The sequence below is a fragment of the Python bivittatus genome, unplaced genomic scaffold (genome assembly GCF_059951505.1).
Source record: "Python bivittatus isolate LINGU-HERP-01145 unplaced genomic scaffold, Pbiv_v1 ctg000980_np1212, whole genome shotgun sequence".
Taxonomy (NCBI): domain Eukaryota; kingdom Metazoa; phylum Chordata; class Lepidosauria; order Squamata; family Pythonidae; genus Python; species Python bivittatus.
Window position 1 is genome coordinate 44,347,476 of NW_028277125.1, and position 26,852 is coordinate 44,374,327.

Here is a 26,852-nt window from a genome sequence, read left to right on the forward strand (position 1 = left end):
GGATAGAAGACAGAATAAACTGAAGGTTAAGAATGGGCAGAGATTCCCAGAGCAAAGCATCTAACCTAGCCAACAAACTCAAAATGTTCTCTGCAGAATTTCTGAGCATTCACAGCCATGTGGAACCTATGTTCCTTTAAATATATAACGAATGCAGCTTGTAATTGCTCCACCGCTGCCTGCCATCTCCTCCCACCCCCACCCCCTGAGTACTGCCTATTGGCATCCACTGTCTGTTGCCTGGATTTTTTTCTTACCTGATGAACTCTGAGAAATAGTTATTACTAAAATTAATCTTTGCAGTAACAGAGTGAGAAACAGCCATAGATTTGTTAAGTCTATAGTTGGGATTTTATTGTCTGCATAGCAATTAAGTGGACTGGAAGTTGTCAGTGTATTTCCATTCCTACCCCACTTGTTAAACAAAGTGTCTTTCCCCTTAAATAGCTGTTAGGAAAAACCCAGGGTAAAAATTGTTTATGTCTGTATTTTGTTACAAAATCATGCTGGACATAGCAGCTGGGCCTGGGGGGGCATTTGCCCCTGCAACCAAACTGAGGTAAGGCTGGCGTAGGCAGATGCCTACTGGGCAACTGAGCCCAGGAGAACTAGCGCTACCTCCGCAGGCTTCGCTGAGCCTGCTTCAATAAGGTGTCAAAGTCAAGAGCATCATATTTATTCTTCAGAGGGGCAGGTTGGAAATCATCTTGGCTGGAGTCTGAAAAACACAAGAACATTAATCAGAATTAACAACTAGACACACATTAGAATAGAAATTTTAATTCCTTGCCCCACCCAGACTATTAGCCTCAGGACATTACGATTGGATTTGGACATCATGGTAAGCCATTTTGTGGTCTGGTTTTGGTTTAATGTGCTGTGTGAAGCCCTAAAAAGTACAGTTTATAACTCATGATTTATGGATAAATGCAATGTGCCTTATCACAATGTCTAAACCAATGCACAAACAGGTCCCACAAGACAAAATACAGTGCCAACCAAACAGTACTTTAGCCTATAGCTTCAACGCTTAAGGCCAAACTTTCTATGTTCTCAATTGGGAGCACTTTCCAGGTTTATTTCAGATTTTTGTTCCAACCTTCTGCACAAAAACATATCAATGGGTCAAACAGTACTGGATGCTCAATGCTTCTGCTCTTCATAGTCTCCACCACGGACTCACCCAAGTCAGCATAGTTTCTTTTACAGAACTGCCGACGTCCTCCAAAGCACAGATCAAAGGGCTGTTCATCAGGGCGAAGCAGTGCATGTCCACCCTCTATAGCAGCAAAGGCCTCCTCAGCGTATCGGTAAGTCACAAAGCCATAGTTATCCCTACAAAGTAGGACACTTATGTATTAAAAAAACTCTGCAGTCAGGACATACATAATACAGGATAAACAGGGAAGGAAGAGGAAAATGGCTGCCTGCTCTGAACACCTTTCTCCTCTTCTTTATCATTACCTCAATATTACCTAGTAGGTTGATGCTTGCTCAAAAGAAGGTCAGATCTACCCCTTACCCATGCTCCCGGAAGTGCAGTGTGCAATCTTCAATGTCCCCAAACACAGAGAAACGGTGTCGCAACTCTGAACGTGTCATCCTGTTGTGGATCTTCCCAATGAAGACAACACGGCGTTCCTCCTATGCAAACAGTTCAGGGCCAGTGTTCAGTCACAATTTTGTTATATGGCCACTTTTATCTTGCCAGCCAAACCAACCCACTTTCTTATGTAAATTTTATGTAAACCATGATCTGAACTAATCCTTCCTAGGGTGTGGGCTACAATGGAGCAGAAGTTATGATTGAATTTGTATTAATAACAGTGAATAGTAGTTGGATAATCCTATTGCATTAAGCAAGCAATATGGATTCTGCAAAATCCATGTCTGATATAGAAAAATGTTTCTGCCAGAATCTGCTGTCCTGCAATTATTTTCTAGGGAAGAAAATTCTACATAAAATGGACATTTTTTAAAAAGTAACTGTGATAAAGACAGCCTTACATGGGGGTCCTGATCTTCCCACAATATTACTGTACAATATGCATACTTACTATTGCACGTTCTTTATATCTGTTTTTCTGCCTTTGGTAACGTTCATAGGAACTGCTGGAATTGTAGCTTAAAAAAACAAACAAACAAATTTAAAATTACAGTTTTGTTCAGTGTTCATTAATTACCCTTACTATCCTATGGAAAAAATAAAATGGTGGTAAACAGAAAAGAATGCCTTCTTTGCTTGGGAAATGCATCCATGGGCCCATTTGATCTTTGAACAAAAATGAGGCAACCCAGTCCCCAAGTGGCTTCCAAGAAAGAGAGTTTGAGCAATGACTCTAGGAATCTGGATGAAAAAATTGATAGTACAAGAACTGCCCATTGAGAAAAGAGATCACAGACTTTCCTACTGTTCATATTTTAGGTTAAATACACCATTCTGTGTTCTTTGGAAAAAAGATAAGTTAATATGAAAAAAAGAATGCACTTATGGGAAGGGATATAATTACAAAAAGGCCTTGGTGTTTAAAAGCAAGTTATTATTTTAAGTTAGGTAGAATCTTTGTGACATAATGATCATGAGGTTATATTTTGCCAAATATAATTATTTCAAGCAGAAATGGGGAATTTATGTTTCCAGATATTGCTGGACTATCAGCATCAATTAGCATGGGTAATACTAAGGAATGCTAATAATTGTAGTTCAACATCATATGAAAAGCCAAAGGTTCTCTAGGCCTGCTTTGAAATCTTATAAACCAATGTGGGAAAATACTCAAAAATGCCCCAAAGAGAAGAAAATCTAAACTATGTATAACTTAATTTCCAATAAATAGGGATTTCTTACTTATTCTACTTTCTCTTGTAGAATAGTTTGATTATATATTACTCTATATACAAAATAAATATATTACTATATTTTACAAACTATAGTTTGATTATATAATACTTTCTCTTGTAGAATAGTTTGATTATAATGTAGATTCTAGACCAATCCCTTTTGTCTCACTCTATATCACCCCATCCCCAAAGAATAATTTGGGTTTGGATTTGGAGGTAAAGAACTGTAAAATAACAAGGCTGTTCCAAAACCAGAAACTTTGCTAAGAGAAAAACAAAGGTCTTCCATTTCAATGTCTCAACAAACTCAAGGAAGCAAGGGGAGAAATAATCATTTCATTGTCTCACCTTTTTCTGCAGCTACTCCTTCTGTGCAGAGAAGGGGACCGGGAGGATGATCTTGATATGTAAGAGGAGTTGGAGGGAGAGCGGGACCTGCCCCTTGACCGACTCCATTTAGCGGAAGAAGAGCTGGAATTCCGTGAGCGACATCTAGGATGAAGGAGGAGACACAAACATGCCCACCTATGAGATCAATACCTACCCACAGCTGTTTTTCTGAGTTGACTGTAACCTGTGAGCATTCAATCTCTTTCAAAAGAACAAAAAGATTATTAGGTTAGGCAGAACATGTTGCTATAGAGCAGACGGAGATGTATGCCAGCATCTGCAGAGAATGACTGCCTATCCAAATATTCTCAAAAATATTAATTTAAATACATACTTGTAATCAGGTTCTAAAAAGTAAGCATAGCTCAGGAGTTAGGCCTATGCTTTGTATTTAGAAGGTTCCAGGTTCCATTCCTGAAATCTCCAGTTAAAAGGATTAGTAGCAGGTGATGCAAAAGACCTCCATCCCTAGTCAGTTTAAACAATACAGAGCTAAAAACAATACAGAGCTAAATGAACAAATAGTATAACCTAGTATAAAAACAGCTTATGTTGCAAGAAATAAACACATTGATAATAACAGCATTTCAAACATATGTGCACCAGCTCTACAGCTATTTTATTCTTAAGTAGATGAAATATTGTAAGTGCTGCATATGGTCAGGCATGGTATTCTATTGTAAATTGGAAAATCAAGCCTTTTAAGTAGAAACTATGAACTTCTTTACATGATATATATTGGGTAAGTCAAGACTTTTGCATTTATGTTCCACTTGTAAGAAAAAAACTTAACAGGATAATTCAGCGGGATTAGCAGGTCTGGTAAGGTTGATCTACAGGCTGCAAATTCTGGAACAGTTTCCGACTATTTCCCCAAGTTAAAATAGCATCACGGATCACACACTAAGACATAATGTGATTCACTAGTTTGCACTTTACCACATGTCTCTAGCTTACTTTCATCCCTATTTTAATTCTCTAAATTTTGTTTTCTGCTGAAGACCACAGTAGGTTTAATATTCTCTTTCAGTGGTTGGATTTATTTATTATGCTGAAGCCATGGCTTTCTTAACCTTGGTTTAGTAAATAATATGCCAAGCCATGTACTGTGATTTGCAAACTTAACATATTGCATTGAGCCAGCTGCTGATGTTTGCAAATCACAGTACATGGCTTGGCATATTATTTACTAAACCAAGGTTAAGAAAGCCATGGCTTCAGCATAATAAATAAATCCAACTACTGAAAGAGAATATTAAACCTACTGTGGTCTTCAGCAGAAAACAAAATTTAGAGAATTAAAATAGGGATGAAAGTAAGCTAGAGACATGTGGTAAATTGGACACTTTACAAATTATCCCCAAAGGAGGAGGAATTAAGTTGCTCTGAGAGAAACCCAGCATGAGCATACTTATTCAATAGGAGAGCATATATAAAGATACAGCCTAAAACATCAATAGGCTCGCAAAAGCTGTAAAGAATTTATGTCATGGAAACATGGAGTCTATCAGAGATCATATCTGCATCAACCACTCACAACCCACAATTTTTTAACATGAACTTTGTTCAAATAGCATCACTTTGTTCAAATAGCATCACAGTCCAAAAACCATGGGGCACCACGATATCAAGCATTTAGCTCAGCAAAAAGTACACCTAATTCTTGAAATGTTGAATCTATGCAAAGGGACAAGAAAATACTACCCACCTTCGCCAGTGCTTGGATGGTGGAGACCGAGAACGAGATTGTGATGAGGGAGAGGATGATGATGACGATGATGAAGAAGAAGAGGAAGAAGAGGAGGAGGAAGAAGAAGAGTCACTATCGCCATCAGAGCTTGAACTGAAGGACCGGCTGGCATGGTTTCGTCGGCTTCTCCACCTGCGCCTTTTGGGACTGACTGATCTCTGTCTGCTCCGGTAGCATCTTAAGGAACGTTTGGAAGCGAGAGGTTTCTGCTGAACCTCCTGAGGTTGCTGTAATGTTGATTCTCCTGAATCTCGGCAAGGGGATGCAGCTGGTGACAGCAGTACAGAGCATGGATCATCATTGCCCCTAGTCATGGACCTTGGAATAGTAGTCCGGTGGTCCAACACCTCTTTGCATGGATGTATAAGGCTGGTCTCCAACAATGGTGAGTTTGGGATGGTAGGTTTCAAGTCAATTGTAACAGTCCTGGAGTCTTTGGTCTGGCCCTTGTTGGAATCAGCATGCTTGGCAATATCTTTAGGATTCTGGCAAGCAGGAACTACAGGGTTCAGTCTAACAGTAGTGGGGGGCTGCTTTATATAAGCAGGGGGCTGATCTAGGACTTGTCTTGTTATGGTCTTAATAGGCTTTATAGTGATATCCAAATTCTGTTTGACATTCCATCTGGCACCTCCCTTTGGCTGAGCCATAGTTAGCTGACAATAGTCATGCTCGCCAGACCCTACATGGACAGGAGTTAGAGCTTTCCGGTGAGATCTGTTTAGAGATTTCAGAACCCTGGTATCTTTTTGGGACCCATCCTTTCCCAGCAGTGAGACAGCTGCCAAAGGTTTCCACAGCTGATGGGGTGGAGTGGCTGGTGGAGTCAAACCTGCATAGAGATGGAAAGAAGGAAATGGAGTATCAACTAAAACACAAACGGTGAACTGAGCGGACTAAGTGATTATTTTTACTAGAACTGCTTAATAAACACTCATCCCATCCCCAGCAGACCTTCACTATGGAAGAATATAAAAATGTTTAAACAAACTAATTTCTATACCTGTGCAGTATTCTCAAATCCTATATGAATGCCCACCTTTCATATCTTCACCTCATCTCCCACCACAGCCATAACAGGACAAGCTTTCTTTGGATAAACTCTTCAGAGTAAGTCCCTCCATGTACCTCAGCAAGGTTCACTGGGAAATCTTAAAAATATACCCAGGTGCTTAAGGAAAAGTTCGTTATGCTAAAAGAACTTTCAAACATCACAAATCCTTTGCTTCCCTCTCCATTACAGAAGGACCAAACTCCTAGGCAAGAGATTTCCTGGTTTTTCCATTTCAGGAGTGTTCAAATTACCTCCCAACAAAGGGATTTTACCTGCAACATTGATGAGCTCTGGTGCGTGAAGCCGGTCCACCATTTTCTTTTCCCATTGTGCCTCAGAGCTGAAAGAAGAAAAAAAGGTTCCATTAGAGCACTCAACAATATTCTCAACAGTTCTCTACCTAGCATATAAAGCACCAAAACAAAGGGTGCCAGTGCTTCTTAATGGCATAAGAGGACATTTAAGCCAAGATAACCTTGCTCTGACTAACAAATTTCTTGCCTCTGTTTCCTAACACAATGCTACTAGGTCACCAAGCAGAAACAGGATAAAGAACAACACCTGGCTTTGGATCAGGCCTATACTTACCCATTGTTCCCTATAGATTTATTTTTCTTTGACATGGCAGAAGCTTCAGTTTTGGCTGAAAAACAAAAAAAGTCAAATAACTTAATAGCTGCAAGGCAAGATACTGATTCTAAAACATGGTATTTAGTCAAGGTGATACTAGTCTAATAATATAGGAACAGATCTATTAAACATTTTAGCTTTAATGATTTAAAAAAAGACCCTTCTAGTTCACCATGAACACAAAACACTTTGAAAAGATAGAGAAAAATACTGCTAGAACAAGAAATCCAGGGAGGTGTCTGGATAGGGAAGGAGAAGGAAGTATAATTCTGCATCCTGCACAATGTGTAAACACACTGATTTGTAAATCAGTTTATGGCTTAGCATGTGGTATAAACCCAAGCAGTTCTTACTTAATAAACCAGGGTTAAGCAAATCAGACCTCAGTACCATTCTGAAACTCAGCCATAAATTAATGAAAAATCCTTTGAAGCTGGAAGCTATTTCTTGATCTTTTGGAGAACTCCAGGCAAAAAAGTTAAAAGTTTTAATGGCACCAAACGTAAGTCAAAATCTTGGTCTACTTGCCCTCAGTTTAGCTCCTCACCTTCAGTCTTTTCAAATTGCTCTAGCAGGCTAGATAGGTCAGAGGCCTGAATTCCTGATGGAGGAAAAGGGATGATATTCATCAGTTATACACACTGGTTGATACTTTGTAATTTCCCATGAGAAGTTTCATTGGCTCAGGTTGTGCACAGAAAGATTTTGCTCGCTGCAGTTAACTTCTGTCCCTCTTTTCCCCAGCCAGGTCAGCAACTATGATGGGCTGGGAGAAATAAACCACTTTTTTTTGACCGAGTATGTTAGAATATATGTACATGGGTGTCAAAACACAAATACTGAACTTTATATTTATATAAGCAACAGTTTCTTAAAAAAAAAAAAAGGTTATTAGCAGATCCTGGACAAAGAGGGAATAAAAAGAGATGGTTTTCACATTTGAAAGAAAGCATAACCCGTCTGGGGTCGCCTTAGAGAATTTTCAAATGGAATGATTTGTGATTAAGCTTTAACCCCATATACTATTGCCAACTATCCTAGGCCATGCTCAGTAAAGCCACCCTCAATAGCACAGACACTCACCAATCTCACTGATAAATGAGTGAACAAGGTCTTTATCATGCTTGTGCTGTGCAGAGCTGATGAAAGGCTGGTGTTTCCACATAGATGATGTCTTCTTGGAAAGATGGCCATTTTCGTGTATTTTCTGGGACCCTGATGATGTTGAGAAACTGGGAGCAATTGGGGCAAGTTCTGTGACATCTGACTGGATTTCAGCTGGCCCCTTTTGTTTTCCAGGTGCTAAGGAAGCCAAAAGGGAAGAATGTTCCTCTTCTGGTGGTTTGTTGTTGCTCTGAGCCACAGAAATAGTAGTAGTTTCCACAGAGCCAGAGAGTTGTAGAGGGTTCTCCTCTAGAAGTTGAAAATGAGGATTTTCTTTTGAGAACTCCAGTTTACCAGTAAGTTCTCCCAGCACTTGCTGGGAAGAAGGCACAGGAAGGGGCTCCTCTAAGGACTTCAAGACAGAGCTCTTCCTCCCATGCTGAGTCAATGCTGTTTCTTTTGGAGGCTTAACAGCTGATGGAGACAAAGGCAGCTTCTCCAATGATTGAGAATTGCTTGAAATTACTTCAGTTTGGGATGGTACAGTAGAGAGCTGTGTTTGTCTCCTTGGATCGGATACTTTTCTGAGAGCTGCCTTGACTGCTGAAGGAGCATCTACTTGGGATACCTGGACAGGCAGGCTTTGTTTCTCACTGACCGCCACATTTTGAAGTCCAATGCAGGAGGGCTCTGGTGTTAAAGCTGTACTCTGCTGGCCAAGAAATCCATCAGAAAGACATGCGGCAGGTAAACTGCCAACCTGGGAACTTTGCCTAAGACTTCCTTGATCTCCATATGGGATGGGCAACACTGGAGGTGGCACCGGAATTCCAGACCAGTAGGAAGGCTGTGGCAGCGGAGCCCACTCAGCAGAGCCATAAGGCAGGGCTGGAACAAAAGGCAAAGGAACAGGTGGGGGAGGCCATGTTGGAGGGAGCAAGGGGGGAACTGTATGGAAGACAGGAGAACAAACCTCATTAGCAGGTGGAGGAGGTGGCAAGCTTTGGTAATTAGCTGGCAGAAGAGCAAAGTGAGACCAGGAAGATCCTGGTGGTTGGGATGAGCCCAAATTGTAGCAATTAAGAGGAGGTGGTAAGAAAGCCTCTGGGGCTGGTGGCACATGAGGTATGGGCAGTGTTGGAGGCACTTGTGGCCCAACATGAGAAGCACATATTTTACTAGGAGGCACTAGAGGAATGGGTGTGGGTGAAGGAAGCTGCAAAGATGGAGGATCTCTTTGTATAGGAGTTGTAGTGGAAGAGAGCATGGAAAGGGGCATGGCACTTGTTTTGTCATCAGGGGCAAGAGTAGTGGAGGAGCCAGCCAGTTTTTCAGGTTCCTTCACCAGTTTAGGTGCTGTAGCTTTGGTGGATGGCAGAGGAGCTTGCAGGCAAGGAAAGTCAGCCAACTCTGTGGGGAGCTTGGGAACACTGGGCCACTTGTTGACACTCTGATTCTCTCTGGTGTTCTGGGTCCTGTTATTATTAGACTGGCGCTGCTGCCGGCGCTGCCTGTATTCACTCAAGCTGAGAGGTCGTTTAGTTTCCCTCGGAGGGCAGAAGACTTCCTTATTTTCAGAGTAAGGAGTATCCTTGGTTGGCTGCCCTGTAAGGTCCATAGTGCAACCATGGAGTGGTTGGGAAGTTTCTGAGCTAGACATTTCATTCTCTGGTAAAATGAACTGGCTGTTTTCATGGCGCTGTCCTGGGACATCCCCCTGGACTATAGGCATGAGGTCTGAATTCCCCAGGTTTTGTGTAGGCTCCCCTGCATATGGCACGGTCCCTGTACTTTCTAAGCTTGACACAAGTGGATTTTTGGACCCTACCTCTCTCACACATTTTGACCCCTCCACCTGAGTATCAAGTGTTTCCTTTGTCTGGGATACTTGGTTTAGGAGCAGTTTTTCCCCTCCAGTTTTCTCCAGTTCTTTTTTTTGAAAACTAGAATCTGACATAGATTTCCTTGGATTAATCCTGGTCTGCTTTTGAGCACAGGTTTTTTGTTTGCAGGTTATGGTCTTGTGATATTTTGTTTCCTCACTGGATTTTCTTTTCCTTTTTTTGATGCCTGTAGATACCTGACCCTTCTTTGAGGCAATGAGCTTTGTATTTTTTGGTGCCTCTGAGGCAGGCTCAGATGTATCCTTTTGATTATCTGCTGATTTTTGAGTGTCCTCCTCTATCTGTGGATGAGCACCCTTTATGTTTGGAAGGGCAGCCTTAACTACCTTCTCATCTTGTTTGTATGAGTCAAGCTCTCTGTCCAGACCTGCATATCTGATCATGTATTCAGGCAATTCTTTTCCCAGGGCAGGGACCAAAAGTCCTGCTTCACTATTCATAAGGCCAGTTGTACAGTTGCTGTCCCTTGTGCATGTGAGCTCGGTCTCCATGGTCTGCAGCACTACTGGGATCTCCATGCTCTCTCCTCCATTAGGCATTATCTCTAAGACAAGTGGGCCTGTGAGATTCTCCTCAGCAAGGGACTGACTATCAGGACTCAGGCATACAGTGAGGGTGGGCTGGCAGTACGAGTGCACTGATCTCACCAACTCATCAAGGGAAATATTTTCTGGGGCAATAATATAGGGACCATCACATTCATCAAGGTCTCTCTTAGATTCCTTTGCTGCCAGGGCTGTCTCCTTCACACCTGCCATAAAATTTTGCCTACAGCCTCTTGCAACCTCTTCTTCCTCTTCTTCTCCATCACTGCTCTGTAGCACAGGTGATTCTTGTCCTCTATTCTTGAAGAGCTTCTTTTCCCCCCAGAATGCTTTGTTACTCACTTTGTTTGAAGAAGCTGATTGTTTGGGACAACTTGAAGTTAATGAGAAGGGAACGCCGGTAGTACTGGCTTCCACCTGGGGAAATATGAATCAAAGAAGAGATTATGGAACAAAGTAAAAAAAATGGGAAGCAACCAACATTTTGTTGGGATGAAAATATTTCTGACAGCCCTGCTATTTTACTAAAGGATGCTTAAACTACATCTATGAAATGTATAGCCTACAAAGACCGAAACAGAGAAAATATCCACTGTTATCATTCTACTGGTTTTGCATGCCTGCTAATTCCTCAAACATGGGGATATGTAGAGATTACACTTGGGCAACCCTTTTCTACTGTACTGAAATTGTCAGTGTAGCTTTTAATCCAGCAGAACTCATGCAAAAGAGAGCATCCAACAATCCTGATAGGGAAACTGTTTTAGGCAAAAATGTAACGGGAGGAAAATCAATCAGAGTCACTTATGGCTTAGTTCTCACAAAATATAATACCTTCTTTGACATAATGGTGCACAGCCCAGGCTCCTGGAAATCCTCGATATTGTGTAAGTCTTGTTCATGGGGTGTTATAGACAAACTGAGAAATCTCTGAAACTGATGGGAAGAAAGCAGTTTGGAAATAACATAAATACAGTATGCCCATTTTCATTACATCAAAATACAAGTAACCCCATGCTTGTCTGAGATACTGATATTAGGAAACACCAAAAATGGTAACTCTGAGTTCTCTAAGGTACATTAAACATCTTTCCTTATCTTTAGTCATCTGCAAGGGAGTCCTTTAACATCTCCTGTCCACCTTGTAAACACCATAATACTATTAAATAGGTGGATTTGACCAACAGAGGGCACTCTGACTCTACAGAGTTCTCAATATGTTAGACTTGATGAATCTGGATGCCAATTTAAAGAGGGAACTTGAAATTGCAGAATGAAATTATGACACCACTGGTGAACAGAGAAGCCTCCATAATTTTCAACTTCAATGGCAATAATGGTGATAAGTATTATCCTGCAGCTGTGATTTTGCCTATGAAAATCAAAAGCAACTAACCAAGAACAAAAAAGCTCAGCCATTACTAACTGGATGAAAGCACTGAGTTAGTAAACCACAAAGTTGAATCCAAACAAAAAATGCTGTAGGAAATATTTTAGGCCAAAGAAAGAAGATATGAGGGCCATTTATATCCAACACTCTTTGGGTAAAGAAAAAATATGCATATTAATTTGATATGAATCAGGTAAAGCAATAATTCCAAATATATACTATATATTGTTAATGCTATATTAGATTATATCAAACTTGTTTTATTTGGTTTTAGTATGAATTGTTTTAAAATATTATAGGCTTACATAATCTAATTGAAGAACTATGGGACATATTAAGAAATATAAATAAGTATTTTCAATTAACCTCCCCAGGGATGAAGTACAATAAAGAGCTGTTAGGGTGACTTAACATTTAACTGAATATCATCATACCGAGGAATTCTCAAGCTCTCTGGGTGATGTTAGCAATTCAGATTCAGGAATAGGATCAAAGGGAGACAAAGCCTCATCATCCGTGCTATCAAGAATATCTGTTATTGCAGTCAACAGGGAAAGTTCATTCTCTGCATCCATGTGGCTTTTTGCCTGTTATTAGAAGAACAAACCACAGCTGAAATGTTACCCACTATTCAACTTCAATATATGACTGCTTCCCATAAATCACTCTGCCCCAACCTAATCCTTTTCAAATGTCTGATTGAACCATGATGGCGGGGTCCACCACATCTGAAGGGTAAGGCTGTCTTAAATTTACATAGTAAAGAAATCAGGTACATGGACTTTGAAGTCAATTTCCAGAACTTTTTCACACCAACAATCCCTGACTGGAACATAAAAGCCTGAAATGTGTAGAGATAAAAATCTACAGTACCTACACCTATTCTAACCTGTTCTGCGAACACTGAAATTGAATTGGTATATCAACAACTAACAACTATTATTCTGCTTCTCTAGACCCCCAATTTTATACTACTAATTTACCAAGAGCAGACTGAGAACAGCAGAAAAATAGCAACTCAGATTTTCATTCCCGGAAAATATAAGCTGAATTTTGAATATTCAGCATCTCAGTTTCAGGATTCTGGAAGCAAAGCTTCAATAGTCCAACTTCTAAGTGTCTTTAATTTTTAAGAACATGTCCCCATATTTGCTGAGAAAACTACATAGGTGAAGATGAGAAATTCAATATATAGCTAGTATCTATTCAAGATAAAACCACCTAATAGGGTGAAGTAGGTCTTCTACTGACCAAAGACTCCTGTGCCCCACAGAACTCCCCCATCACTTACTGTCCACAAAATCATACAATGTAATGAAAGCAGAGAATTGCAGTTTTGCTATACTTAAGGTAAGAAGAAAAGCTACAATGTTTGTTTTCTTCACTCAGGGCTTTATAGCAACCCATCCTAGCTTGTTACCATGATGAAAAATGCACAAAGCAATTCAGAACCAAGTCAGAATATACCACACCTCAGTCAAACTGCTGAAATCTTCAATGATGGAAATGACAGAAGAGTCTAAGTAGTCCTGCATTGTTTCCAGGAATTCCCCAGCTTCAAGTATGGTTTCTGCTTCCAGTGATGCCAAGTGCAAATCCTCTGCCAGTAAATACTGGGGGGAGAAGGAACAGGAGAAGGGAGGGACAATAAAAATTAACCAGATGAGAAGAAAGAATGAAAGTAGCTGATAGTGAGTTAAGTATTATCTTCTAGGGCACAGAATAAATCCCCCAAGCACCTAGGTTAGATGATGAACTGGTTGCTAGTTGAGCTTAACAGCAACAGAGTGGGGCAAGAAAGCTCTTGAAACTGCCAAATGTGTTCTTGTGATGTGCATATCTGTTTCTAGCATTTGGGAACCTTACAATTTTCATCCATCATTGGCTGCCATGGTTTTTAACTGATGCTGTGTAGCTTACTTTGATTTTCTTTGTTACCATAATACCTGATGGTTTGAAGTATTATGTTCTGTTTTGCAAGCTGCCCAAAAGCTTAGATTTGGAGGCTGAGCTTTTAAAATGAAACATTACATTTCTGAGATCCAGATCTACTACCTTGCAAGAATGATTTTCTCCTAGTTTATCAGAGCCATATGTGCAAATACTGTAAACCCCTTTTCAACCAAGACTATCTACAATCCTGCATTTATGTAATCAAGCACAATGCAAAACTAAGTGAAGAGCTTTCCATCAGATAAGCAGGATGCTTTAATTGCACAAAGTTGGGAGGGCCAAGATGTGATTGCTTCTCTTCCCATGCCCTTCTGCTGATTAGCTTGTAATAGCCTCTCCCATCCGGCTGCCCTCTAGATGAGATGGAACAACTCCCAGAATTCCCCAGCCAGTATACCAACTAATGTGAAGGCTTCCAAACAAGAACCAACTTTTGAAAAAATATATATACGAATATTCAAACAGCATCAATTTTAATGGGATTATCCACATCTATTCCTGTAATTCTGAAGATTAATTTACAGTTAAATACTGGCATGCTCTGACACTAGGAAGCCAGGAGGAGGAGCAGGAGGAAGAGGAAGAGGAAGAGGAAGAAGGAGGCAGTAGCAATAGTAAACCACTTTTTTTTATCATAGCTGAGAAAACAAAATGTGTTCATCTTGTCACCAGAAGTCTTTTACCTACTGGCATACTGAGCTTTGACTGGCTTCAGAGGGCTAAAATGGTAAGAAGAAATATCAAGGTGCTGCACAGAAACAGACCCTGAAAACAGCTTGCCTTATTCAAGGAAAATGTTAACATTGGGACAAAGTAACTCTCAAATGTAACATCCATTTCTATAGTGCACTGCATTTTTATAGGAGAAAAATAAACAGTCAGCACTTTCCACATGTATACTGTAAACAAATGTGCACGGTCTCTGTTCATGCAGTTGTTCATCACGTATGATATTAATGTATTTAAACTGATACTTTTTCTAAAGGTAAGCAGAGTTGGGGTCTGTTGTGTATTATTCCAAATAATAGGAGCAGCTACTGAAAAGGCATACTTCCTAGGTCCCAGAAGATAACAACATTTAAAAGAGGGAACCTGGAGCATGCTCTCCCTATGAGAGCAATTGGGGCAGACAGATGTTCTTGGGAGAAGGTGGTCCCACAATTAACCCAGATTTAGAGTCATGTAAGGCTCTAAAGGTGATAACTAGCACCTTGAATTGTACATGGAAGCCATCTGAGAGCCAGTGCAGATAGCAGTGTCACATGGCCATAATGAGCTGCGCCCATAACTGCCCACGCTGTTGCATTCTGGGCCAGTGAAAGCTTCCAGGTGGCCTTTAAGAGCAGGGCTGTGTAGAGTGTGTTGCAATAGTCCAATTGGGAGGTGACTAAGGTGTGAGCCACCATGAGCAAGACCTTATGATCCAGGAACAGGTAAAAATTAGCACACAAGATGCAGTTGTCCAAAGGAACCCCTGGCCACAACTGCCACCTGCTCTTTGAGCAGAAACTGTGAGTCCAGGAGGATCCTCAGATTGTGTACAGAGTCCAAACAGGACAATACTATCCCACTCAGAACCAAAGATGGAAATGCTTTAATTCCTGGATCTGGGGGGGAGGGAGGCCACAACCCATAGCTACTCAGTCTTGGCAGAGCTGAAACACAATCTGTTCTTCCCTATTCAGACCCTCTCAGCCTCCAGACTCTGGGAGAACTGTAACAGCTTCACTTGGATGATTAGGGGCAGAGATATACAACTGGGTATCACTGGCATATTGATGATACTTCACTTGGTACCAATGGTTGACCTCACCCAGAAGCTTCATGTAGATATTAAAAAGGAGGAAGAGGATAGAGCCTTGAGGCACTCCGCACAGCAGGGGCCAAGGACTTGACCACTCCCCTCCCATCAACACTGACTGGAACAAACCTCAAAGGAAGAAGGAGAAGTACCACAAAATGATGTCCTCCATTTCCAGCCTTCTAAGCTGGTCCAGAAGGATACCATGGTCAATGGTATGGAAAGCCGCTGAGAGATCAAGGAGAGTCAGGATGGGCATACCACTCCCATCCAAAGCTCACCACAGGTCATTGACAAGTGTGACTAAAACTGTCTCAGTATAATACCCTGGTCTGAATTCTGACTGAAAAGGGTCCAGATAATCCACTTCCTCCAGGACTCTCTGAAGCTTGAGGCCAACCACCTTTTCAACAACTTTCCCTAAAAAGATACGGTTGGAGAGCGTCCAGATCAGCTGCATCCAAGGACGGTGTCTTTATGAGTGGCCTCTTTCAGAGCCAGCAGCACCAACTCCTCTTTCATGACCCCTCCCTGCAGGCCTTAGCCAACTAGGAAGAACATGAATCTAATATACAGGTGGCTGCACACACAGCATTAAGTAATCTGTCCACTTCCCTGGGACCAATAGGCTTGAACTCATCCCAGATAACATCACAAGACTGTACCTCAGTCACTTCCATAGAACCTGCCCAGCTGGAGTCTAACTCAGAGCAAAACTGAATTATTTTATCAACCTAAGTTAACTACCTATCCCTAGCCTTTGCTATCCAAGAGAATCAACTGCAAAGGATCTTGAAGTGCAGTTACTGAAAAGGATTATGGCCATGGATGGGTTACAGGAAATTGAGACACAATTCTATTACTTTTCCTTAAGTCATAGGAAACATCCCTACAGCACATAACATAGTTTGATAGATCTATAGTCAGTGAAGGAACATTTCCATCCATATATGTATACTTCATAGATGTATGTTAAATTTATGTTCAAATATATCATTTCCCTATTTAATTACATTAGATCAAATAGCCCACGAAACCTCTACTAGCATCTACTTTAATATTTTAACATTCACACCAGGGCAAGTTTTGCTAGCATGGCTGGCAACTGGCAGTCTTGTTATTAGCCTCTTGTTCCAAGATTTCAACTGTTCCCATATAAATGGTTTTTACTATTTTAAGTTGCACACCAATTATGTTCAGAAGATATGCCATTAGCCTTTTTCCTTCTGGTTAGGTTGAAAAACGTTGGGCATGGTCAATGAAATGTTTGTGGAAGAGGTGGCTAAAACTGTTTAGTTTAAGAGTTATTCTATGCAGCAGTGGCTCTTATTTTTATTTATATGAAAGGTGTCGTGTGCATTAATGCATTAGTATACTCTTCTCCCCAATGGGGCCTTTCAGTATTTTAATTAAAAATTGCATTACAAACAGAAATTAGAGTTAGGTACATCTGGAAGATACCAGGTTGGGAAAGATTGCATTAAATGAATAAGCTGTATCACCCAAGACTGTACAGTGAAGTGAATGTGTTGGGAATCTTTGTGTCTTACTGAATACAAAGGTAAATAGTTAGCATTAGGATGGTTTATATTAAGTCACCAAGATTAGAGGTCAATTATCTCCTTCCAAGGAAACAATAATATACAGTGTATGAATGAAATAAATAAGATGAAACAAGCAATGTATATATAATACGTAAGGCCAACAGTAATGATGAGATTTAAGGTAGAATAGAACAATTTGCTCACAAACATATATGACTGCTAAATTAAATGTTTGTTTAATGTTCCAATTTCAGCCTAAACAAATTCCAGATGGATTTAGCCAAAAAAATTCAGATTCTATACAACCACTGTAAATGCCTGTTTTTTTCAAAGATTTTTTTCCTCTGTAGACAAATAAGTGTTCTGTGATTTGATGGCTTTGTAAGTCATGTAAAGATCATGAGAATAAGAGATATATCTTAGGTTAATGTTCTTGGACCAGAAACAAAACATTCTAACACTGGAAAATACCCAACACTAAGTAATTCAACCCAACTCTGTTATCTAGTAAAATGGTGTACAACTTTGTTAAAGAAAGCTTTAGCTGACCTAATAAAGATGTGGGGATTTTTTTTGGTGTCTTCAAGTCAGTGTTGACTTCTGATTACTGCTTCAGCTAGGTCCTGCAGTTTTCTTGACAAGATTTTCAAAAGTGGTTTGCCATTGCCTTCTTCCAAGGCTGAGATAGAATGACTGGCCCAAGGTCACCCAGCTGGGTTCATGCCTAAGGCAAGACTAAAATTCACAGAGTCCTGGTTTCTAGTTTGGTGCCTTAATCACTATACCAAATTGGCTCTCAATAAAGGTATTACCTCTATGAATACTGGATGAAACATTTGTGTTCCTATTGTTACTAGGATCCTAACTCCAGCCAGGTCATAATACAAGGGTGGAGAAGACTTGGTTTACTCACTGTCTGAAAGTGATAGTATCACTGGGAGTGACATTTGAGTTTAAGCATTGCTCCCAATCACACCATCTGTGCAAGCTTGCCTAGCAAACTCACAAATCAGAGGTTCCCATCCCTGCCATACACTTTTTTCTGAATATTATTACTCCTACCACCAGTGAAACAGGATTGGACTCAGTATGCATATATCCAGGAAAGACACCTTAGTGATACAAGAATGCACCAAGCTAGATAGAAAGTAGCCATAGAGCAAGTTCTAACTTATTCCCTGGACAGATGCAGTTAAAATTACTGGGCTTTATCCAGTAAGCTCTAATTACAAGGACTTGGAAGTACTCCATGAATATCTATAAGCATTCTTTGGTTTTCTGTCACCAAATTTCTTTATGACATGCTTCCTATGTAGTAATTTTTTTCCTTACATAAGATCTCAGCTAGAACTGTAATCCTATCCTGTATGAGTTGACATCATAATTCAGATGCTGAAAATAAAAGCCTTGCTACAGAGTTAGAAAACTTTGTGTCTATGGGTGTTGATGAACTGTAATTCTAACAGCCCCAACTGCATAACAAATATAGGGAGAACCATAGTTCAAGAATATCTGAACTCTCTACCATGTCTTATTGCTGAACTATTATTTTTTCCAACCTTGTGCCTTGAAGCAACCCCCTTCATGGCATGGGACTGGGTTGAGGGATCACCTCTCCCCAGTTACATCTACCTATCCCATTAGGTCTGGCAGGAAAGGTATGCTTGGGGGTTCTGCTAGGGAATGACATCTGGCAAGGCTCAGAAAGATAGCCATTTCTATTGTGGTGCCCACCCTTTGGAACATCATCTACCTGGAGATCAGACTGGCCCCAACCATAGTTGAAATAATAAATAAAAAAACGTTTTTAGTAATTTTTGATGGATATCAGGTTAAGAAATTTTGCTAGAGTACTCAAAGATAAGAGAAAAATAGAAGGCACAGGCCACCGTAACTGTAGGAAATTAAACTCACATAGGACAAATAATGGCAGCACAGAAGTAAGATACTTGAGGATGTGTTTCAACACTGCAAGCAGCAAAATATGCTAAAAACTGTGGAGAAGAAAAGAATTATGAAGATACAGTGAAATGAAGAGAGTACTGTATGCTGGATCTTGGAATGTTTCTGGGCTCCACTGCATAATTCTAGCTAAAAAATGCAGGTTTCAAATAAGAAAAGGATAATTTTTCCATTGAAGAACCACATTTGCCATTGTATTTCAAAAAATATGAAATACACTAACAATATACCCAAGCAGAAAGTACTTTAGTACATGACACAGATCCAGACCACATTTGGGTCAAATAGGCTTGTTTTTTTTTTTAAATATCAAAAATGTTCCTTACCTTCATTGTGAATTGAAAATCCTTATCTTTTCATATGGTTTTAAATCATGGATCCATAACATACAATCCTCCAAATGTCACTGAACTACATTGATGCTTAAAGGTGTGAACCCTTTTGAATTTTCAATATTTTTTCATAAATATGACCTAAAACATGACCTGTTCTCCACACATGTCCTAAAACTAGTTAAAGAGTACCCAATTAAACAAGTGAGTCAAAAACATTATACTTGTTAATTTATTGAGAAAAATAAATTTTCCTTTTAATTTCCTTTGCCATGGTTGTTCTTTTGTCTTGTGCTGGGAGTCAGGTGGCATATAAATTTAATAAATTATTATTATTAAAATGATCCATAGTAACATATCTGTGTGTGGCCAAAGTACAGTGGTACCTTGGTTCACGAACTTAATTCATTCCACTATTCTGGTCGCGAACCGAATTGGTCGTGAGCCGAATCAAATTTCCCCATAAGGTGCAATGTAAATAAGGTTAATCCATTCTGACCCCTACGAACATGGTCGCCAATTGAATCAAATTTTCCCATAAGGTTCAATGTAAATAAGGTTAATCCGTTCTGAACCATATGTATTTTTTTTTAACCACAAAAATATGAAACAAAGTACAGTACAGTACAGTATGAAGAGAGAGAACACTAACCTTGCTTGAGGCGACACCAAAAAGCTTCACAGCAAGTGTCTGTCTGTGACCGCGATCTCACCTAGAGGAAGCCACGACCACGTGTCAGAACAGGGAAGATGGCTGCGAGTCGTGTTCGTCACCTGATGCGGAGTTCGCAAACGGAAGCAAAATTTTGCGAACGCTGCTGTTCGCGAACCGAATTGTTCACGAACAGAAGTGTTCATGAACTGAGGTATTACTCTATGTGAACCTCTAGGATTATCAGTTCATTTGAAGGGGAAATTAGAGTTGGGTGTTTCAATCAATGGGATGATAATCAGGTTGAGTGTGGAGGTCCTGCTTATTTAAAGAACAGAATTCTGGGAATTCACTATCAAAGTCTGATCTTCACAACACAGATATGTGGAAGTGTATCATGGCTCGAATAAAGGAGATTTCTGAGGACCTCCGAAAAACAGTTGTTGATGCTCACCAGGCTGGAAAAGGTTATAAATCTATTTCCAGAGTTTGGACTCTACCAGTCCAGTGTCAGGCAGACTGTGTACAAATGGATGCAATTAAACACCATTGTTACCCTCCCCAGGAATGACTGACCAACCCAGATCATACCAAGAGCAAGGTGTATAATATGCCAGGAAGTCTCAAAGAAGCCCAGGGCATCATCTAAGGAATTAAAGGCCTCTCTTCCATTGGGAAATGCCAGTATTCATGAGATGAACATTAGGAGAGCACTGAACAATAATGGTGTGCATGGCAGGGTTGCAAGGAGAAAGCCACTACTCTCTAAAAAGAACATTATTGCCTGTCTACAGTTTGCAAAAGTCCATGTGGATAAGCCATAAGGCTACCAGAAGAATGTTCTGTGGATGGGAGACCAAAACAGAACTTTTTGGCTTCCATGAAAAGCATTATGTCTGGCGAAAGGCAACTATTGCATTCCAGCATAAGAACCTTATCCCATCTGTGAAACACGGTGGTGGCAGTATCATGGTTTGGGCCTGCTTTGGTGTCTTTGGACCAGGATGGCTTGCCATCATTGATGGAACTATGAATTCTGAATTGTACTATCAAGTTCTACAGGAAAATGTCAGGGTATCTGTTCATGAATTGAAGCTCAAGAGAAAGTGGATCATGCAGCAAGACAACAACCCAAAACATACAAGTTGTATGACTAAACAATGGTTAAAACAGAAAAAAGTTAATATTTTGGAATGGCCAAGTCAAAGTCCTGACCTTAACCTTATAGAAATGTTCTGGAAGAACCTGAAACAGGCACTTCATGTGAGGAAGCCTACCAACAACCCTGAGTTAAAGCTGTTCTGTAAGGAGGAATGTGCTAAAATTCCTTCAAGTTGATGTGCAGGACTGATCAACAGTTATCAGAAATGTTTGGTTGCAGTTATTACTGCCCAAGGGGGGCATACCAGTTACTGAAAGCAAAGGTTCACATACTTGTGCCATACACAAAATGTAGCTTTGGATCATTTTTCTCCATAAATAAATGAACAAGCATAATGTTTTTGACTCATTTGTTTAACTGGGTTCTCTTTATCTAGTTTTAGGACTTGTGAGGGAAACAGATCACATTTTAGGTTACATTTATGCAGAAATATTGAAAATTCAAAAGTATTCACAAACTTTTAAGCACCACTGTACATCTCCTGGTATTCCTCATAACTGAATATACTCAGCAACATTTGGAGAGCTGCACATTGAATATGCTGATACGGCTAAAGAACAGCTTCCCACCTATTCCTCCATCCCTCAAAAAACAAAAATAAAAAAAGCGGCCATCTCTACAACAGGAGATATCCCCCCAAAGAATACTATCTGAACATCACTGTTTTGTTGTGAAGAAAAAAAAGTAGTTAAATTTCTGGCATGAAATTAATCCAGTTTAGACAACCGTCACAGAGAAACTGAAGAAGCCTTGATACTGTTTATTAATGAGTTTATCTAAAGTCGGAATTAATATGCTCAGTACATCTCTTTCTCTGAAAACACTTTCTAGTACAAAAATTAAAATTTCCTTTTAATCCTGGCAACTGAATGTGAAATTACTCAAAGAATTTCTTTCAAATCTTACAAGTTGATGCTCCAGATTCTTTGCTACAAACTAATGAGATTAGTTAAAAGCACTGTCTCATAATGTTGACCAAAGTGAAATTTCAGAAATTGTAGATAAAACTATCACCGTCCATCATTTGGTTTGCTTTGTCAGCTGATTACCAATGTGATTACAGACACAAAGTTTAACAGGGTTACCATTTCACATCTCTTTAGCATCCAGATTTGTGGACACACCCAAAATTGCCAGCTCCCTAACTTCCAAGGCTCATGCTTGATTAGTTACTAGCTTGTGACCCTAACAGAGGAAGACCAGTATCTCTGAATGCACCATGCTAGGGAAGACTGCTCCAAGCAAACTAATAGGAGAAGTGATACATGTTGAGGCTTATAAGCTTTTGGGGCACTTCACTATATTAGTCATCATGCCACATTCAACAATCCCAAAAAGTTCCAAAGAGCCACTCTTAAGTTTCAATATAACATTCTCTATATTACATACTACTAAATGTATTTATTTAACAAATTTATATAGTGATAATATAGCTTACAATATGTTTAGGAAAAGAATTATGATGTTTAATTGTGTGATGAGGTAGAAGGGAAAAATATAGTTTAAACATAACCTGTTGCTCAAACAAAACTCCTTAAAGTTTTTTTTAAAGCTTCACGTTCACACATCTTCATGCACTATAACATAATCAAGTGGGATTCTCCTCCCACTTCCAAGTCTCTTGTAATCAATCCTCCATGGTCATTCCCCCCCCACTGCCCCCGCTTTCTTTTGCATTCTGACTAGACCCAGTAGAAGCGAGAAGATGTCAGGCAGAAGAGATATGATTGTGCTTGTGGAGAATTCAGAAAGTTAGTGTCCTTACCATCATGCAAAACATATTAAGACATGCATAGAGAATATTAACTGCCAAAGATAAAGTAAGGCAAGATTGACATACTGCTTCAATATTATTAAGAATGTGAATGAAACAGCCTCACTATTTTGTATAGTAAGGGTATGAATTACATCTGTTTTAACTACAAAAGACTGGCATTTAGCATTTAAATTATTTTAACTATTGTTTAGCATAGCAATACAAAATTATGTTTTCTTCTTTTTTTTTTCTCATGGCTGTGGCACAATCTCTAATCACACTCAGTGGAAGATAATGTGTAGCAGGAAAAAACATGGAGGAGAATCCAGCAGGAGTTCCAGCAGACTTTTCAAAGTGAACAGACTGCAAAGCAGACAGCAAGCTCATTACTGCTATTTGTCATTCCTAGCACAATCGTATACTAAGTTTCCATAAATGGCTTCACTCTTAAAACTCCTTTCTAAAGTGAAATGGTTTGCTGTTACTTTTTTTTTTTAACTTAAAGAGGACAAGGCATTTGGGGTTACAGTAAAATCACTCACAGAACGAGAGAAGCCAGAATACCTAAAGAGGCATGCACACAAAATGATTTTACATACAAGAATTAAAAAAAAAAAAAACTGCTGAGAGAGAGCATCATCAAATGGGGCTGAACAGGATCAGCAAGTGGGAGGGTATGAACACACCCAGGAATGAAGAGGGGAGAACAGAGGAGTTAAGCAGGCAAAAGCATTGGAATTCATTTTTACATAAGATAACACTTTCCAGTTTGTGGTCCTCCATCAACCTATTAGACATAACCCGGTCTCCCACTTCCCTACATTCTTTTAAGTTTTTTAGTATGTTGGGGGATGGGGATAGGACAATAAGTGTTACCAACAAATCAAAGGAAAAAGTTAAAAGTCGGTGGAGAAATCAAAGGCACATAAAGTACCATTTTGGTCAGAAGTAATTCAAAGCAATGATGGAAGCCCACGAATCGATTAAGGAGCATCCTGATCCTACAAACAACTTCTCTTTTTGCACATTTTTCCAAAGACCCCAACCAAGGCAACAATGCTCCACAACTCAACTCAAGTGTGACTCTACGCCAAAAGATTCACAGGATCAGGACGCCCTGCCACGCCTAGGACTGCCTTTGCCTAAAGCTCTCTACTTCATTGTTCCCGCATCTCGAGGGACATAACCTTCAGAAAGCCCCAAATTTCCGAACTGCAGATAGTTCATACTGTACTGGGTTTTTGCTCCACTACGCTAATCTTGCAGCAGATCGTCCGCCCATTCCAGCCCGCCAGTCCACCATTACCAACTACATCGAGCTCAAGTGAAACGGCCACCAATTGGAATAGAGCAGCCAAAGCATCACTATTCCGATTCTCAAAGCTCCTCTCCCTGCGGAGCTTCTCTATCGCCCGTTCTTCCCAGTGCCTCCATTCCAAAGGCACCACCAGCCCGCGTTCCCGCTGCTGCTGCCAGTGCCACCTCCCTATGCCAGACACGCCGCTTCCACGTGTCCATCTAGCGCTAGCCGACCCGGCTAACTGAAACTCTCAAGCTCATTTCCGAGGACCCAGACCGGCCGGTACCTGCGTAGAAGAAAAGCTACTGCCCGCCAAAGGCTCCGAGGCACCTCGCATAGGGAGAGTTCCCCCAGCCCCAGCATGTCCCGCACCGCCGCCCCACAGGGCCGCCATCTTGGCACCTCCTCACAAATAGCTTCAGAAGCCCGGCCGGCACTATAGAACTATATTTCCCAGGAAACAACGCAACTAAAAGCAGAGCGGGCGAGTTTTTTCGAGCAAAGCATGCTGGGACATATTCTCCTAAGCGTCATGGGTATTGTAGTTTTTTTCTTGTTCTAGATACTAAACGGTAAATTCATTTCAAGTTTACAGTAACAGGCAATAAAAAATTAACATTTTCTTCATATTGCTAGTTTTGCCTATTTGGTGTAATGATGGATAAAAAGAAAAAAAATGTGATATTTGAAGAAACGTAAATGGTAGGGCATAATTTACATTTGTTACTCAGTTTTCCTCTGTTCCAAACACAACACTTCTCCGGGAAATAATTACGGGTTATATTTTACTAAACAGCATTAACTTTTGGTTAGGAGAGACGAGGATTTCCGAATGCCAGCAGAATAGAAACATCCATTTTACTGCAATTCTCTTAACCCGCGTTATCAGTAACGAGTCCAGATTTGAGAATGAAGGTGGCAGTTCTTTTGTGAGATTCAGGAGCGATCCCTTAAGAGTCGTTTCCGAGTAAGCGTGCACCGAGTTGCGTGCGTGGCGCATTGCTTACACGTTAAATTACCCAACTGTTCATTTAGATTTGATGGGGCACAGCTTATTGGTTTGTTCTGGATTTGACACAGATGTAGCGGTTAATCGGCTCAAAGCTACATACCGTAACGTTATCTACTGTACTTTTAAGTAAAATCTCCTCGCCTTTGCTCACAACGATGCAGGCGGCCTCTAAGAATAAAACGAGGACCGCGGTTCAGCTCTGTTTAAGAAGGAAGCCATTTTGCAGTGGGGTACAGTCTGATGCTTCAGCTCCGTTTCAGTCGTGGACATCCCACCATCCAATTCAAAGAGCAGGTGATAACATCATTCCCGCCTCTTGGTAGCCTGATTTTCCCGCGGTTAGAAGCCGGAAGTTAACACCCTCCCGCTTCGGTTGTGAGCACTTGGCTTCCATGAGGGCAGCTTCGGTGCGACAGCGTGGTGGTAACTGCAGCTTCGTTGTAGCTCTGCCAGGAAGGAAGCAGTGGTAGCTTGGAGGAACAGCCGGCCAGACATCAAGGTGTTTTGTTTAGCATTGCGCACTCTGCGTTCCTACCCGGTCTGTCAGCAACCGCTGACAGTGCCAAAGCTACACCCGGCAGCACTTTGTGCTATTCTGGTGCGTATACCTCGGATTTCAGTCAAACAGCAAAGGCTCATGGCACCTTAAAGGTTTATTTTAGTTCAACTGCTGCAAGATCCATGCTAAGTCATGTTCTGCTTAATCACATTTTGTTGGAAAAAACCAGAGTGAACATCATTTACACAACATACTAAACCATGTGTCTTCCTATCGTGATGCAGGGAGTACCAATATGCTCTTCAGTACCTCTAGTGTCATCTGTCAAGTTCTGTGCCTGTTTTATTGTTGTCTCTTTTAATAATAAAAAATAAAGCATGCCGCAAGGCCAAGAGTGCAACTATAAGCTAAGTCTTTTTCTTAATTATTTTTTCCCTGTATTTTATAATAACAAAAAAGAGAAAAACAAAAAGGAACAAAACATAAAAATACATAGTAAAAAAACCCAATTACATAAGTGCTTAAAATAAGTGGAAAAATATAACAAAAATAAAAAAATATAAAGTATAATATGTTGTTACAATAAGCAGTTACAATTTTATATATGTTTAATGCAAATAGTATGCAAGTATGTGTATATATACACACACACACACACACACATTTCTAATACAATTATATAACTATCATGCTTTTCCTAACCTACTGTATTTTGTATAAATGAGTCTCATATTTCATTACACTTGTCCATACAAAGTCTACGTCTATAGGCAATCCGCTCCTAAGTAGCAAGTGTAATCAGGTCTTCAATCCATTGAATAAATGGGGCCATATATTTATCTTTCCAGTGTTGCAATATCAGTCTTCTAGCCATACTAAGGGCATGGAGAATACATTTATGTTGTCCAGTTGTCAAATTCCATGTAGGTATGTAATTCAAGAGAATATTATCCTCTGAAAATGTTTAGCTTTTGTCACACAGTCACGTTTATATAGTCCACTATTTTCTCCCAAAACTTAGTATAGGACATTGTAAAAACGTATGTTGTTACATCTCCAACAAAATACTAAGTCCTTTTCTATACAACTGTAATGGAATCCAATAAATTCTAAATATTATTTTTTGTTGTATATGTCGTAGTTTAAGGTCCATTGACTCTCTTGCTATAGAAGTTAAGACACTCTTCCATTGTCTAGGTAATATAGAAATAATAAATAAAATATTTATATACATGTATGTATGTATGTATGTATATGTATATATATGGAAA

At 40.0% G+C, this 26,852-nt stretch overlaps 1 protein-coding gene across 1 annotated transcript; it reads right to left on the bottom strand.

Annotated features, from left to right (window-relative positions):
- Positions 1 to 271: 271 nt before the first annotated feature.
- Positions 272 to 24,513, bottom strand: PPRC1 (PPARG related coactivator 1). Its single transcript, XM_007419920.4, has 14 exons — positions 24,357 to 24,513; positions 13,081 to 13,221; positions 12,043 to 12,195; positions 11,053 to 11,154; positions 7,749 to 10,635; positions 7,213 to 7,266; positions 6,624 to 6,678; positions 6,308 to 6,375; positions 4,940 to 5,813; positions 3,190 to 3,333; positions 2,058 to 2,124; positions 1,523 to 1,644; positions 1,184 to 1,335; positions 272 to 718 (listed from the first exon to the last, which is right to left on the bottom strand). The coding sequence occupies exons 1-14, from the start codon at positions 24,462 to 24,464 to the stop codon at positions 615 to 617; spliced, it is 5,031 nt and encodes a 1,676-aa protein (XP_007419982.2). The 5' UTR covers positions 24,465 to 24,513; the 3' UTR covers positions 272 to 614.
- Between the last annotated feature and the right edge of the window lie 2,339 nt (positions 24,514 to 26,852).